The sequence below is a fragment of the Bos grunniens genome, chromosome 4 (genome assembly GCF_055505025.1).
Source record: "Bos grunniens cultivar Pamir isolate PY7600 chromosome 4, Bosgru_T2T1.0, whole genome shotgun sequence".
Lineage (NCBI taxonomy): Eukaryota > Metazoa > Chordata > Mammalia > Artiodactyla > Bovidae > Bos > Bos grunniens.
This window is the reverse complement of record NC_141168.1, coordinates 97,316,064-97,331,801: the sequence shown is the minus strand read 5'-3', so window position 1 is coordinate 97,331,801 and position 15,738 is coordinate 97,316,064. Positions and strand designations below refer to the sequence as shown.

The window sequence follows — 15,738 nt, the reverse complement described above, 5'->3', positions numbered from 1 at the left end:
GAGTAAGCGTCTTTTAATTTCATGGCTGCAGTCACCATCTGCAGTGATTTTGGAGCCCAAAAAAATAAAGTCTGACACTGTTTCCACTGTTTCCCCATCTATTTCCCATGAAGTGATGGGACCAGATGCCATGATCTTCATTTTCTGAATGTTGAGCTTTTAGCCAAATTTTCATTGTGTATATGTACCATAACTTCTTTATCCATTCATCTATCGGTTCACATCGAGATGGCTTCCATGTGTTAGCTATTCTGGTTTCCTCAGGGTATATGCCTAGTAGTAGAATTTCTGGGTCATATGGTAGTTTTATTCATAGATTTTGAAGGAATTTCCATACTGTTCTCCATAGTGGCTGTATCAATTTGCATTCCCATCAACAGGACAAGAAGGTTCCCTTTTCTCCATACCCTTTCCAAGATTTATTGTTTGTAGATTTTTGATCATGGCCATTCTGACCCATGTGAGGGGATGCCTCACTATAGTTTGGATTTGCATCTCTCTAATAATAGTGATTAAACAGTGATATCTTAAGGATCAGAGAATGTCAGCAAGAGGAGGAAAAAAGAAGCAATGAGGACATTCAGCCCAGCTGATTGAATTGCAAGCACAGGGAAGTGGCTGCCTAAATGTTAGAAGGCAGTTTATATTGTTCTTTCTTAGGATTTTCCTGTTTTCATTTTTAAGTGGTGAGACTTACAAAAGGAGATAAAACTCAGTTCTAAGCGCCTAACTTTCTTATCTAAATGATGGCAAAATTCTGTAACATCAAGAATCCACAGGTTCTGAATAAAAAGGTGGCTGGTGGCTCAGACTGTAAAAATCTGCCTGCAGTGTGGAAGACCTGGATTTGATCCTTGGGTTGGGAAGATCCCCTGAAGAAGAAAATGGCCACATACTCCAATTCATCCCTGGAGAATTCCATGGACAGAAGGGCCTCACAGAGTACAGTCCCTGGGGTTGCAAAGTGTCGGATGCTACTGAGCGACTAATACTTTTTTATATCTTTAAGTATTTGTATACACACACTTGTATACCTGATGTATATTTGAGGATTACAGGATTTAAAAAAAAAAAAACAATTTAAGTAATACATTTAAAATTCACTATTTAGCAGTAAGAAGAAAAGGATATCTGTCATGAAAGTGAAATTGTTGAGGATATCCTCTATATTCGGCACTGAATCAAGATTTAGGGTAATTAGGGTGATCCAAGGTATATATTGGATCTGGAGCTGGATAAGACTGTGATCGAGCAGTGTAGACAATGATAGCATGCAGACATGACAGTTCTAGACAGCATTTCAGTCTTCCTTTGGTATGGAATAAAAGTTTGGAAAGTATTCAGAAAAAATAAACATACAGTGTCAAGGAAAATCTCAAGGGATATACGGAACTTAATTTGGTTCTTGAAGTGTAGTTAGAATTTGAGTTGGGTGCATTCGGGACAATCGGAGTGAGCAAGGGACTGCCCTGGTGGTCCAGTGGTTAAAATCCACCGATGTAGGGGACACGGGTTCAGTCACTGGTTCGGGAGGACCCCACATGCCATGGGGCAACTAAGCTCATGTGCCGTAACTACTGAAGCCCACTCATCCTAGGGCCTGTGCTCTGCAACAAGAAAAGCCACGGCAGTGGGAAGCCCGAACATGGCAACTAGAGAGTGGCCTTTGCTTGTCGCAACTAGCGAAAGCCCACATGTGGCAATCAAGACCCAAAACACAGAAAAATAAACAAATACAATTTTTAACAATTCTAAAAGATAAAATAAAGCAAGGTGAGCTAAATAACAAGGGTGAAGCATGGCTTTCCCTGGGAACTGTCCACAGACAAACTCAACTTATAGCAGGGTCTGGGCATGGAGGGGAATATTACATACGTCATGTGCTTAGGCTTGGCTCTCATATTTAGGGAAATGAAAACCAGGTTGAGGTGGGAAGAGGTGAGGGCTGCATTTATTTTCACAGAACTATTATGGGTTGCCAAAGGTGGCATATGATAACAAAACAGTATTTTCAGAAGTTGATTCTGGAGGTGGTTTGCAGCCTGTGTTATAGGAAAAGTACCTTCTGTTAGGGAGGTAAGCCAAGATTTCTGACTCTAATCTAGTTAAGAGGTGCTAAGAGCTTGCACTTGGGCTGTGAATGGTGAAGACAAAAACCAAATCTGAGAGAGATATTTTAAGGAGGAAACTTAGAGGCTCAGTGATAGGTTGAATATATGAGACAGAGGTGAAAGACAAGGATAAGAGATTGACTTCCAGCTCTATTTCCAATCATTGCAAGCATGATGTTACTATGTTTCATAGAAGAGAGTTTGTGAATATAAATAAATCAGCTTAGTCTAGGCTTTAGTGATATTCAGGACCACATGTTTCTGAATGCTTTTAGAACATGCAGGTGTTATTCTTAGACTGGGAAATTAGAGTTCCTTCCAGAAGGGAGAGAGAAGGTTTGAGTAACATTCATGGAGTACCCTCTGTGAGCCAGAGGTTGGGCTTTGTGCCTCCACATGACAATTTACCTGGGCTTCCCAGGTGGTACTAGTGGTAAAGAATCTGCCTCCCAATGCAAGAGACGCAAGGCATGTGGGTTCAATCCCTGGATTGAGAAGATTCCCCTGGAAGAGGACATGGCAACCCACTCTAGTATTCTTGCCTGAAGAATTCCATCAACAGAGGAGTGTGGTAGGCTACAGTCCATGGGGTCTCAAAGAGTCAGACACAACTGAGCATGCACACACACACACACACACATGGCATTTTACCTAGCCTTCACTGTGAAAGTAATTGTCAATCACTAAGCACTAGGCACTTCCCTGGTGGCTCAGGCGGTAAAGTGTCTGCCTACAACACTGGAGACGCGGGTTCAATCCCTGGGTAGGGAAGATCTCCTGGAGAAGGAAATGGTAACCCACTCCAGTATTCTTGCCTGGAGAATCCCATGGACCAAGAAGCCTGGTAGGCTACAGGCCATGGGTTCGCTAAGAGTCAGACACGACTGAGTGACTTCACTTTGAAGCACTAGTATGGGCTTCCCAAGTGGAGTTAGAAGTAAAGAACATGCCTGCCAATGCAGGAGACTTAAGAGACTCGGGTTTGATCCCTGGGTCAGGAATATCCTCTGGGGAAGGAAATGGCAACCCACTGTGGTACTGTTGCCTGAAGAATCCCATGGACAGAGGATTCTGATGGGCTACCATCCATGGGATCGCAAAGAGTCAGACACAACTGAATCGACTTAGCACACATGCAAGCATTATTATGTATGAGATTCTGCACTAAACATATTTATACAGATTTTTTAAAATTCATTTAATTTTTATAAAAAACGTCTTACAAGATAGGTATCATTATATCCATTTTGACAATTCAGAAACTGGCCAAAGCTTGTATATACTTTGTCCAAGATTATACAACTACTGCCTTAGTTGTTGAACAGAAACACTTACAGAATATGGTTGGTCTAACTTATGACTAAATTAAGACACAAGCAATTGCCAAAGCCCTAGGTTTAAAGGAAGTGATAGCATTTGTAAAACCACTGAAATGAAAGCAGGTTTCATTCTCTTTGTTTCTCTCTACAATCTATTCCATGCAGACTCCATTCAGACAGGCCTCCCTAACACTCAGCTCTGATGGTGCATATCCCATCACTTTCACAGCTTCTGCTAGCTCTTTACTATATTTATAGCACTTTCTGGGAAGCATAAAGACGTAAGAAAGTACATTCAGTTTGTTTAAAGGCAAGCAGGGGACTTCCCTGGTGGTCCAGTGGCTAAGACTCTATGTTCCCAAGGCAGGAGGCCCCCGGTTCAACCCCTGGTCAGAGAAGTAGAGCACACGTGCTGCAACTAAAGGACCCATGTGCCCCAACTAAGAGTCGGCGCAGCCAAATACATAAATAAATATTTTTTAAAAATAAAGGTTATCAGGAGTGTGTCAGTCAAGACCAGATCAACTTTAAACTGAAATCTTCATACAATAGTTCAAGAACGAAGTATAGATCATACTAAATATAGAAATGGTCAGAGGTAGATATCTTCTATTTAACCTAGGCAGATAATCAATAAATTAATAAATATATTCATATAATTGCTTAACGTTAAAATGCCAAAAGAGTACAGAAGCTGAAGCTACGTATAAGAAGCTTATATATATGTGTGTGTGTGTGTGTGTGTGTGTGTGTATATGTATTCTTCTGGAAACATGAGAACTTTTTTTTTTTTAATTTTGAGTTTTGTTTCATGAACCAAACACTCACAGAACCCTGGAGATCATGGTTTATAGCAAATAAAGCTGAAGTTAGCCAGAAGCCTCAGGTCTTGGGAAAGTTTAGTAAGCTAAGAAGCACCCTGAGAAGCTCCATTTCTCTCTGACTCTGCATTAAACCCTTCCGTGCTCGTGCTCTGAGTAGAAGGTGGGGTTTGAAGACATTTATAGCTTATAAAGTGCTTTGTTGTAGTGACAAAAGAGTCATCTTCAGGTTCACATTGACCTTAAGAGGAAGATGCTAGGGTCATGTTGTCTGAACTGAACTGCACCTGAAATCCTCAGATTATACAAGCAGAATTTATTCAGACACAGTGTCTTCTTTCCTATAAAAAGAAAGGCCTAATTTCTTATAAGACTAGGATCAGGATCAAGACCAAAAATAAGTGTATAACTGGAGATTTATGGGGCTAGAAATGTAAATTTTCAGTGTCAGACCCAAGAAACAAAAGAAAACAAGAAAAGCAAAATGGAATATAAAACAAGAAAAACATTTCAAGATGCTTTGATTATCACTAAGACACTATTAGCAATGGTAACTCTGAGGAGAGTCATTCCCATAGAATGAAAAAGGCAGAAGATATTAAATAGGGGAAAGAGAAGAGGAGTCAAATAAAGAAACTTAAAATCTCTAAAAGCTTTTATATCAGGAAAGGAGGCAGTGCATAATTTTATAGTGTTCACATTTTAAATACACAATTTAAAAAATCCTGCAATGTTCACTGCAGCACTGTTTGCAACAGCCAGGACATGGAAGCAACCTAAGTGTCTATCAACATGGGAATGTGTAAAGAAGATGTGGGCCATGTAGACAATGGAATACTACTCAGCCATAAAAAGGAGCGAAATTGTGCCATTTGCCAAGACGTGGATGGACCTAGAGACTGTCATACAGACTAAAATGAGTCAGAAAGAGAAAACCAAACGTTGTATATTAACACAAATACATGGTGGGGCAGATGGACTTATGAGCAAAGAAGGAATAGAGACACAGACGTAGAGAACAAATGTACGGATACCAAGAAGGGAGGGATGGGGAACACGTGTATACCTGTGGCAGATTCATGTTGATATATGGCAAAACCAATACAATATTGTAAAGCTAAAAAATAAAATAAAAAAAGAAGGGAAGGGTAGGTGGAATGGATTGGGAGATAGGAACTGACATATATACACTGCTGCTGCTGCTAAGTTGCTTCAGTCGTGTCCGACTCTGTGCGACCCCATAGATGGCAGACCACCAGGCTCCCCCGCCCCTGGGATTCTCCAGGCAAGAACACTGGAGTGGGTTGCCATTTCCTTCTCCAATGCATGAAAGTGAAAAGTGAAAGATATATTGCTGCTGCTGCTGCTGCTAAGTTGCTTCAGTCGTGTCCGACTCTGTGCAACCCCATAGATGGCAGCCCACCAGGCTCCCCCGTCCCTGGGATTCTCCAGGCAAGAACACTGGAGTGGGTTGCCATTTCCTTCTCCAATGCATGAAATGGAAAAGTGAAAGTGAAGTTGCTCAGTCGTGTCCGACTCTTAGCGACCCCATGGACTGCAGCCCACCAGGCTCCTCCATCCATGGGATTTTCCAGGCAAGAGTACTGGAGTGGGGTGCCATTGCCTTCTCCGATATATGCACTACCATGTATAAAATAGACAACTAATGATAACCAACTACACAGAACAGGGAACTCTACTCAGTGCTCTGTGGTAACCTAAATGAAAAAGAAATCCAAAAAAGAGGGACCATATATATACATAGAGCTGATTCACTTTGCTGTACAGCAGAGACTACTAACACAGCATTTTAATGCAACTATACTCCAATAAAAAAAAAAGAAACTGAAAATGGGAAAAAAAAAAACACATTTGAAATGTATTAATGATGGGAAATAACTTGAAATACAAGGAAGAAACAAATTCTGACATTCTCCAAATTCAGTTTGCAGTAAAATAAAGATATAACTAACAAAAATGTACTCCGTGGGGAAAATAAGAGGAATAGAGTTATATAAGATCTGAAACAAAAATTAAATTTTGTATAGACGCTTAGAAAAGAAAACTAATATTTTAATGAGCACAAGGTTTTTAATAAATAAAATAGGTATGGTCTTCTTAAAACTGAGAAATCAATGTGTTTAAGTAATTCACATGTATAGTTTAAATCATTGTTAGACGTTTTATTATAATACCCAATCACTTCGAAAAAATAAAACTGTCTTTCAAAATTGAGGAAATTTCAAATGTAAATATAATTTAACTGAGTAATAGCTGAAAATGATTGAAGAAAATGTGTTCATTAAAAAAAAAGTACTTAATTGTACTTTTGAAATACAAGTCACAGTTTGTTTTTCTCATTATCCCGTGTGTATGTGTGTGTGTATGTGTACTTACGAAAAATTTTAAATGGTGTGTGTGTTGGGGAAGACTGCTCAGGGGCACTACACAGAAACTTATTTGCTTAAGTGATACACTGCTCTCTACTGTTTAATTCCCACAATGCAAGAACAATTTGTCCTATAAATAAGATGACCCATACACTAGGTGTAAAGAGAAAACGAAGTCAATGGGGGGAAACTTCAGCCCCATAAATGTTTTTGTACTAAACGGTAAAAAAATGGTTATTCTTAAAAATGTGCATTCTAATTAGTTTCCAGAAATACAACATGAAATACTAGAGGTACCACCTAATAAATATGTTTATCCCAGAAGTTATTTGAAGCAGCTTTTTCAATTATGCAAGCCAGGGAGAGTGCAAAGATTTCCCAGGAAAGACCAAGTGACCTTTCTTCATTGTCAATGCCATTCATGGTTAGCATTTACATCCACACCTGTATCCCTCAATCTATGACTTAATGAAAGAGCAAGACAACAACACATTGTAAATAAGGGTTAAGTGAGTTCTTAGAATCATCAAGAACTAAAATATGGACACGCCTGCATCTCTACTTAGCTGTGTGGTCATTAATGATTTGCTTAAATTTTCTTGGTCTTAGTATCTTCACTATAAAATTAAGTCTTTGAATCACATTATTCATGGTTCTATCCTTTTTAAGCCTAATAGATTCTACACTCAAAATAAATACAGAATATGTCGAATAATAAATTCTACCAAAATAGAGTTTCAGGGCAGAGAGCTAGCTGAGCTCTACCCAGTCAATCTTCCAAGCTCACTGCCCATTCACAGCCACGGTGCCTTGTTACCTTTCTAGAACTCCACAGAGCACAGTTTGAAAGCCTCATGACAGTACTATCTCTAAGGTTAGCTCTAAAATTCTGGACCCTCTGAGGTCAAATTCGACTCTGACCTTTATCCCTTTGGGAGCCACACATGAGATGAGTGGCTCCCATGATGCTATGCTAACTTGGACTTAGTCTAAAAGTCAAGATGGCCTTCTAAGACTCATCAGAGAGCATGGGACACGGCGTGTTCATCAAGAGTGAGTGGAAGAGATACATTCTCTGATGTTACTCACTGTGATCTGACACCAAACACAATGCAGTCCCGTCAAGCCCTGGTAACATTTGACCGTTTTGTGGCACTTATCACACTTGGTTGGGCAGTTGCCTTCAACCCAGTAATGATGCATCACCTAGAACAGAACGAGAGCACTGCAGTGAGAAGAAGCATCCATTAACAACACACTCCCAAAGCCAGCATGGCCATGCACTCACATCAGTGTTCTTCTTGGACTTCACGTAAGTCTTGATACATGAAGGAGGCGCTCTAGCCACGCAGCGCTCATGGACTGTGTACTTGCAAACTGTAAGAAAACACATACACAAATTCAGAGCTCATCCTGGCCCAGACTGCAATTTTACAGAGAAAGAGTGACATTAACAGAACCTTGTTTCATAGCCGCTGCTCCCTAATCAATCCAATCAGCGGCATCAAGAAAAAGTCCAAGTCTACTGTTTTGACCATGGAATACAAAAGGCCAATTAGTACAGGAAATATTACGCATGTGAAAAACCAAGACTCTTCTATCATGGCATAGCAGGAAATGCTTAATTAAATCAGGCCTCACTCAAATTTTTCACAATAATTCCCAGATGACAAAAATATTAAAGACAAATTGATGACTGCCAAATGGCTTGGTGTCATTTGTTAGAAGGAAAAGATCTATATTTTACAGAGTATAGGCATGAGAGCAGCTGGCAGGCATGGGAGTAAAAGCCCATGAGTTTCTGCTGTTTTGTCTATTGATTTATCTAAATCTTAAATAGCTGGTTAGTCTATTTCCAGAGAATAGATTTCCTCATACATGCCAGGCCTTCAGTTAAACTTCATCCTTCATAGCCATCATGGCAATCTGTCTCCAAAAGGAAAAACCTTTGCTAGACAGCATATGGTGTGTGTGTGTGTGTGTGTGTGTGTGTGCGAGCATGCATGTGTGCATGTGTATGTATGTATTTTATGATATATAGATGCAAAAATTAATATATATGTACAAATGTGTATATATACACATATACAAAGATATACATGTGTATATATATTTATATTTTGTGTATATATATACACAAAATTAATATGTATATGCGAATATGTATGGGTTTCCTTGGTGGCTCAGATGGTAAAGAATCCATCTGCAATGCTGGAGACCTGGGTTCAATCCCTGGGTTGGGAAGATTCCCTGGAGGAGGGCAGGGCAACGCATTCCAATACTCTTGGCTGAAGAATCCCCATGGACAGAGGAGCCTGGCAGGCTATAGTCCATGGATTTCCAAAGAGTCAGACACGACTGAGCGACTAAACACAAATATGCATATATTCACAAATACAAATATATATATGGGTGTGTGTGTGTAAAATGTGACATAAAGCCAACATATACAGTTTATTGGCATCTGTAAATCACTACATGGCTTGATTTTGAGTATAACTCAGGGTCTTATAAAGATATTCTTTAATAAAATACTGGTTTCTAATTAAGAGTAACAAATGCATAAATACAGGGAATAAAAATTAAGTAAAAAAGCAACCAGGTAGCTCTCTCAACAAAACAAAAAGAAATTAACCACTGCATGGAATTAGAATGAAAAAAATACTAAGTTCACATAATACTTATATAGTAAAACTCTTCCCCAATAGCCACATCTGTGACTCCCTTTGGCAACAGTGAGGAAGAAAATATAGTTTCTCTTCCCTTCCCTAATGGTAATAATGTTGTATATTACATTTGCTACACTTACCAGTTAGAATTTGTGAGTAAGATTCTCACTCTTACATGACACTGCCCACATTATTTGAGAATTACCATTTTGTTTCATAAGCTCCCATCAATAGAAAATACTCTGAAAAATTATTTTCCTTAAAAATAATAAATCCTTGAAAATAAATTACTTCCTTTGTACATGGAGAATGTTATGGGGTAACCAGCCTCTTAAGTGTGGCCACCAGAAACAGCCCTCTGAAGTGGTATGACATAATTTTATGTTACTTTATCAAAATCTGTAAACATTTAAAAGCATCCTAAAATATGGTTTTTAATGTCAAATAAAACATCTGAAAGTCTTCTCCCAATTATGCTACCAAAGAAGCCATTAGCTAGAATTAATATCTGAAAAGTACGTATTATATGGAAACCAGGTAAGAAATTAGATTTATTATAAATGCACAAAAATGGGATGTGTCCAATAAACCTGACAGGTTTTGTGAACATACACTGCAGACAAGGGTTTGGTTGGACAACGTGCTGGACTGAGACAAAGTCACCCTTAGTGAGGAGGACTCAGTATTCCCCCTGTTTTAGCAGAAGTATCACAGAATGCAAAAGTTCCTCAGGAGTACATGCTGTTGGTTTAAAAATTCTTAAGTGCCTTTTATAAATTGATGCAAGCATTATCTGAAAATTCTAGTGGGCAGTATTTCGTAGAAGAAAATAAATATTGCAAAGTTAAGTGTGCTGAAATAAAAATAATGGCTGCAATTCATGAACGGGCAAAACTTTGCATTCTAATACCTGTTGACCATATATGAAGAACTTCTCCATGATAGAATTAAAACTCATGTGTCTGAGGTACAAGGTTAGTTTTTATTCCTTGTGATTTCTTAATCTGAGTGCAAACTGATCATGTAATTATTTTTATTTATTTATTTTTTTAATTTTACTTTATTTAACTTTACAATATTGTATTGGTTTTGCCATATATCAAAATGAATCTGCCACAGGTATACATGTGTTCCCCATCCCAAACCCTCCTCCCTCCTCCCTCCCCATACCATCCCTCTGGGTCGTCCCAGTGCACCAGCCCCAAGCATCCAGTATCGTGCATCAAACCTGGACTGGCGACTCGTTTCATATATGATATTATACATATTTTAATGCCATTCTCCCAAATCATCCCACCCTCTCCCTCTCCCACAGAGTCCAAAAGACTGTTCTATACATCAGACACACACGATCATGTAATTATTTTTAAAAGACTGAAAGGAATAAGCTCATTATAGGAAAACAATGTGAATAAAGCAACTAACTTGGGGAAAAAAGGACAAATATGCGTAAATGTAAGATATAAGTATGAGAGGCCAGTGGAAATTTTCCTAATACTCGCAGAAGCAATGAGAATCATGAATAAACTAAATTACAGTGGAAAGAAAATGGCTTGTGAGTTGGAAAATGTCCTTATTCCTTTCCCAAGGAGAGGGCTTTCCAAAACTGAAGGAAGTTAAAACTAGAATGACCTAAGCCTTCAGAAACATATTACAGGGAGATATAAATCATAGGTACAGGAAGGGTCAGGTTAATTTCTTGACTCTGTCTGCAAACAGGACTGTGCCATGAAATCAACCTTTCCTCACCGGAGGTGATGATGTCCAGGCAAAGGAAACATACTCACAGGAGCAGCAGAGGCCCTGCTTCCCTACTCCGATCAGCATGTTCAGGCAAAGATTGCAGTACGCAGGTTTGTTAAAGTGCTTGAGTCGCCACACATGCTGTCCGTCATCCTTCACATTCTGCACAGGACATAAGAGAAACAGATTTCACTTAATGAAATAAACAGTGGAATAAGAAAATGCCAATAAAATTCAGAGCTGGACGGCAGCATTTGAAGACAATCTGTTATTTCATCCCTGACTTTCTGCAGGATCGCCACAGAGTCTAGAAAAACACATGTGCTCTAGTGGAATGAGATCCTGCTAACAAATCTCAGATGCTACAGCAACCCACAGATTCTCACCTAATGTCAACAGTTCAACAGGAGGTCCCGAACCAGCATCACGGTCAGCCCAACTGAGCACTGCTGAGAACAGAGGCGTGTCTGCCTCACCTGGATATCTTATTTTTAGGACAATTCCATAAACAAATACGTGAATAAAAAAAGACAAAATATTCTTGAGTGGAAGATTCTGAGAGGTGAAAGCCTAGACAGAATATATTAACATTTGATCTTCCAGACCAAAGGATCAAACCTGGGTCTCCTGCACTGCAGGCAGATGCTTTTTTTTTTTTTTTTAACTTTACATAATTGTATTAGTTTTGCCAAATATCAAAATGAATCCGCCACAGGCATACATGTGTTCCCCGTCCTGAACCCTCCTCCCTCCTCCCTCCCCATACCATCTGTCTGGGTCGTCCCAGTGCACTAGCCCCAAGCATCCAGTATCATGCATCGAACCTGGACTGGCATCTACTGAATTGAGCTACCAGGGTAGCTCCAAAGCCTTGCTTAATAGTAGGAATATACAAATTTCATGATGGTGATTAGGTCTTTCTTATAAGGAAGTAGAGGGGTAGGATGGGATGAAAACATAAGACTTAAAAGTAAGTTACTGATGGTATTCTAAGGCTTAAGTTGGGGGATTCCTTACATGTTATAATTTACATTTATATATTTTTGTATGCCTCCAATAGTTAAATTTTAAAAAATAAGTATTTGTAAGGCTCTAATTAATTTTTCTTTACTTCTCTTTTGCAAAACATGAATGATTATAAGAAAATAAAAAAATGTGAATGAATTTAATTTCATGGAAAAAATGGCAAAATATTAACACTGTTATTGTCTTTATTCATAACAATCTCTATCATTTTTTACCACAATAAAATCCTGAGTTTAATTAATCCAAAATCTTGGCAAAACTGTAATTATCATTTATTCTTCTAAAATTCTATATAATATTACAATAGCTATCCTCTATCAGATACCTAATTACATCTGCATCATCCAAAACTGAAGTGAAACAAAATAATAGGATGCTTACAAATCTCTTGAATTCCTTACAAGGAGGTCAAGATACTAAATGAAGTTACTATACATTTATCACTTTTTTCACCATCATTTTCTGTATTAACATGTACTCCTTGTACATCATTCACCAAATTGTATCCAACTCAGATTAATTTTAGACATCATTTATTGGGATTCTATAGAAACCACTGCAGGTCTCGATTCTTCAGGTCAGTCAAGTTGCCATATTTCTTGGAACACACAGACCTAATAATTTTTTGAGCACCTATTATGCACTGAGTCACTAATACAAATTCTGTGGGAGTGAAATAATATAAACATGTCCTGATCATCTTGTTTCTCTAAATAATACAATATTAATAGTAATGCTTCCTGACCACTTTTTCCTATTCCTAGTCAAGACATAAACCACCAGATTTGAAGCACTCAATTAAATTCATAGTAACTAATTCTTACATTAGAACCAGAAATGTCAAATTTGCATCATAATATGAAGCATTAATGGAAATGCTTCCTGGGAGATAGTTCTCCATGGGTCTCTTGATCATCTGCACATTTTGTAAGCAGAAGAACTGTCCTCTTTCAACAATGTACAGCCTTGCATTGTAGAGACATATCTCCCTCCAGAGCAGAGGGCAGGTTTACTTACAGTCTGATATAATGAAAATAATTTCTCTTTTATAGACAAAGGTTAAGCAAGCTTGTTTACTGCATATGATAATAGCTTCCCCGGTGGCTCAGACCGAAAAGAATCTGCCTGCAACATGGGAGACCTGGGTTTGATGCATGGGTGAAGAAGATCCCTTGGAGAAATTAAATGGCTACTCACTCCAGTATTCTTGCCTGGAGAATCCCATGGTCAGAGGAATCTGGTGGGCTACAGTCCATGGGGTTGCCGAGTCAAACATGACTGAGTGACTAACACTTTTCATTTCACTTTAGTTACCCCAAGCCAGAGAGTTCTCGGCTTTGATGTTGTTACTTGGGCCTCTGCATCACCCCAAGAGACTTTGCAGGCCTGGAGAGCTAGATCAGCTCTGAGACTCTTACTGCTTCTTTGCGGTGAGGCAGCAATCTTGGTTTCTGACCCAGACACTCACGTCCTCTGCCAGCACCCACAGAACTGTGGCAAGTTCATTTGTTCACATACAAGTAGGTAACTCTTAGAACCTTCACAGTTCTTGATAATACTCAGCTTCATTTTCCCAACAAAAGACTCACAAGCTCTCCACAAAAACACTTCTGCAGAAGGTGTCATGGAGAGGACATCTCAAGACAATGGGGTTTCATTGTTTTCCCCAAAACTTAATAAGTAGCTTTTATAGTAATTTCTGAATCCAATTCTGGTTTGCTTGAGTCATAAGATTTCTAGTATCTTCGTTATATGAATGGAATGCTTTACGCAAGCATGTACTTAGTCGTGTCGGATTCCTTGTGACCCCCATGTAGCCTGCCAGGCTCCTCTCCTTGGCATTTCCCCAGTAAAAATACTGGAGTGGGTTGCCATTTCCTTCTCCAGGGGATCTTCCCAACCTGGGGATCAAACCTGTTACTCTTGCATCTTCTTCATTGACAGGAGGATTCTTTACAGAGTCACCTGGGAAGGCCAGGTGGGAAAGCTTTATATATTTGCTTAATTCTGCTATAGTTTATAATAAACTGTCTATATTTAAAATTTTTCTATTCTTTCAAATAAGAATAAGGTAGCCTGATACTAAAAGATTAAGAGATAAATTTTTTAAAATATATATTGATAAATTTAGCATTAAATGTTCATAGGATCAATGCTTAAAAAACATTTTTAAGTGAAAAAGAGAAAGGAAAATTTAGTTCTCATATGTATGACTGTTCTCATAATCCCTGTCATTTTATTTTTAAATGAGTGTCCATTCCATGTGAATAAGCCTCCTCCCGTGGAAGAACACATATGGACTAAGTTAGCTGGCATTTTCCTTATCAAAAAATAAACAAGTCTGAACGTGGGTGTTCTGTCAATCAGAACACTTAGCCATGTTACAGGCTGTCACTGATGTACAAATCCATTATCCAGACATAAAACGCTTTACCAAAAACAAATTAAATAGCTTTATAGCTCTTAGCCGGATACATTGCCAAACTATGCAAAGGATGAAATATGTATGTGACTTCAAGAGAAGAAATTGAAACCAGGAGCCAACTACTTCTCAGCAGTGCAAATTACACTCCAACGCTCTGTATTTTCATGTCTTGTCTTGTTTGTCTTATTTAGATGGTAAACTTGGTGGGGGCGGGGGAGGATGGGCCCCTTACTATATTCCATCAGCGGGGACAGCATATGCCTATTAGTACTTCTATTGCAAATAAATATTTATTGTCATAGAAAGGAATTCATTTTTCTAAAAAAGCAATGAAGAGCCAATCTGGAAGGCTTCATTCCTGGCCTCTGATGAAAATGTGGATAAGCCATTTCACCTTTATTTTCCTCTCTAATAAAATGACAGTAACCACTTTCCTCACCCAGACCGTGCTGTGAGGTTTCATTATACAATACCTGTGAAGTCAATTTAGCTCCTCAGAAGATTGGTGTTACATAAACAGCAAATATTATTACCATCATTGGGTTGAGTTGTGTAACATCCCAGCATTTCAGCTAAAAGATTTGAGAAGGATGTTTGTAGATTTAAAATGGCTTATTTCATAAAAATTGTGTTCTATTTTTTTCCATCATTAGACATTACTCTTAACAAAAATGTATTCCTGATATTTAGTAAACACTGTATTTTATAATGAAGTAGTTCAGTTCTGTGCTGACGTCAGAGAAATGTTTAATGAAATCCAGGAAAATTCAGAGCGGCATCAGGGTCTTCCTCACCTTTTAATTCCTTTTGACCTTTTAAGTCAAAAGGAAGTTTCAAAGAGAAGAATGCTCTTTGGAAAATATTGAAAACTATTTCTTTATCTAGTGATTTGTAAAGTTTTAGCTTTTTCCCCTTAAATACCTCCAGGATTGTACATAGTGCTCAAGTGAACTAGGAATGTTATAAATATCATTATGTTCTAAAGATGGAGAAGGAAACGGCAACCCACTCCAGTGTTCTTGCCTGGAGAATCCCATGGGTGGAGGGGCCTGGTGGGCTACAGTCTATGGGGTTGCAAAGAGTCGGACACAACTAAGCAACCTACACACACACACACACACACACACACACACACACACACACCTTTTCTAAAAATGTCATGGAGAAATTTCACTGATGTCAAAGCCAGAATGCTCCCATTCCCCTGCTAAGCTCATTTCAACTGCCTTCAATT

General features: G+C 38.6%; 1 protein-coding gene across 9 annotated transcripts in view; it reads right to left on the bottom strand.

Moving 5' to 3' along the window:
- The window catches only part of DGKB (diacylglycerol kinase beta), a 1,123,143-nt gene that overhangs the window by 587,051 nt on the left and 520,354 nt on the right, over positions 1–15,738 (bottom strand). For all 9 annotated transcript variants that reach the window (XM_086397581.1, XM_086397582.1, XM_086397586.1 and 6 more), the window contains 3 exons: positions 11,098–11,215; positions 7,930–8,018; positions 7,731–7,847 (listed from right to left, as the gene is read on the bottom strand). In XM_086397581.1, coding sequence (XP_086253707.1) covers positions 7,731–7,847; positions 7,930–8,018; positions 11,098–11,215 — 324 coding nt within the window. The remainder of the gene's footprint in view (positions 1–7,730; positions 7,848–7,929; positions 8,019–11,097; positions 11,216–15,738) is intronic.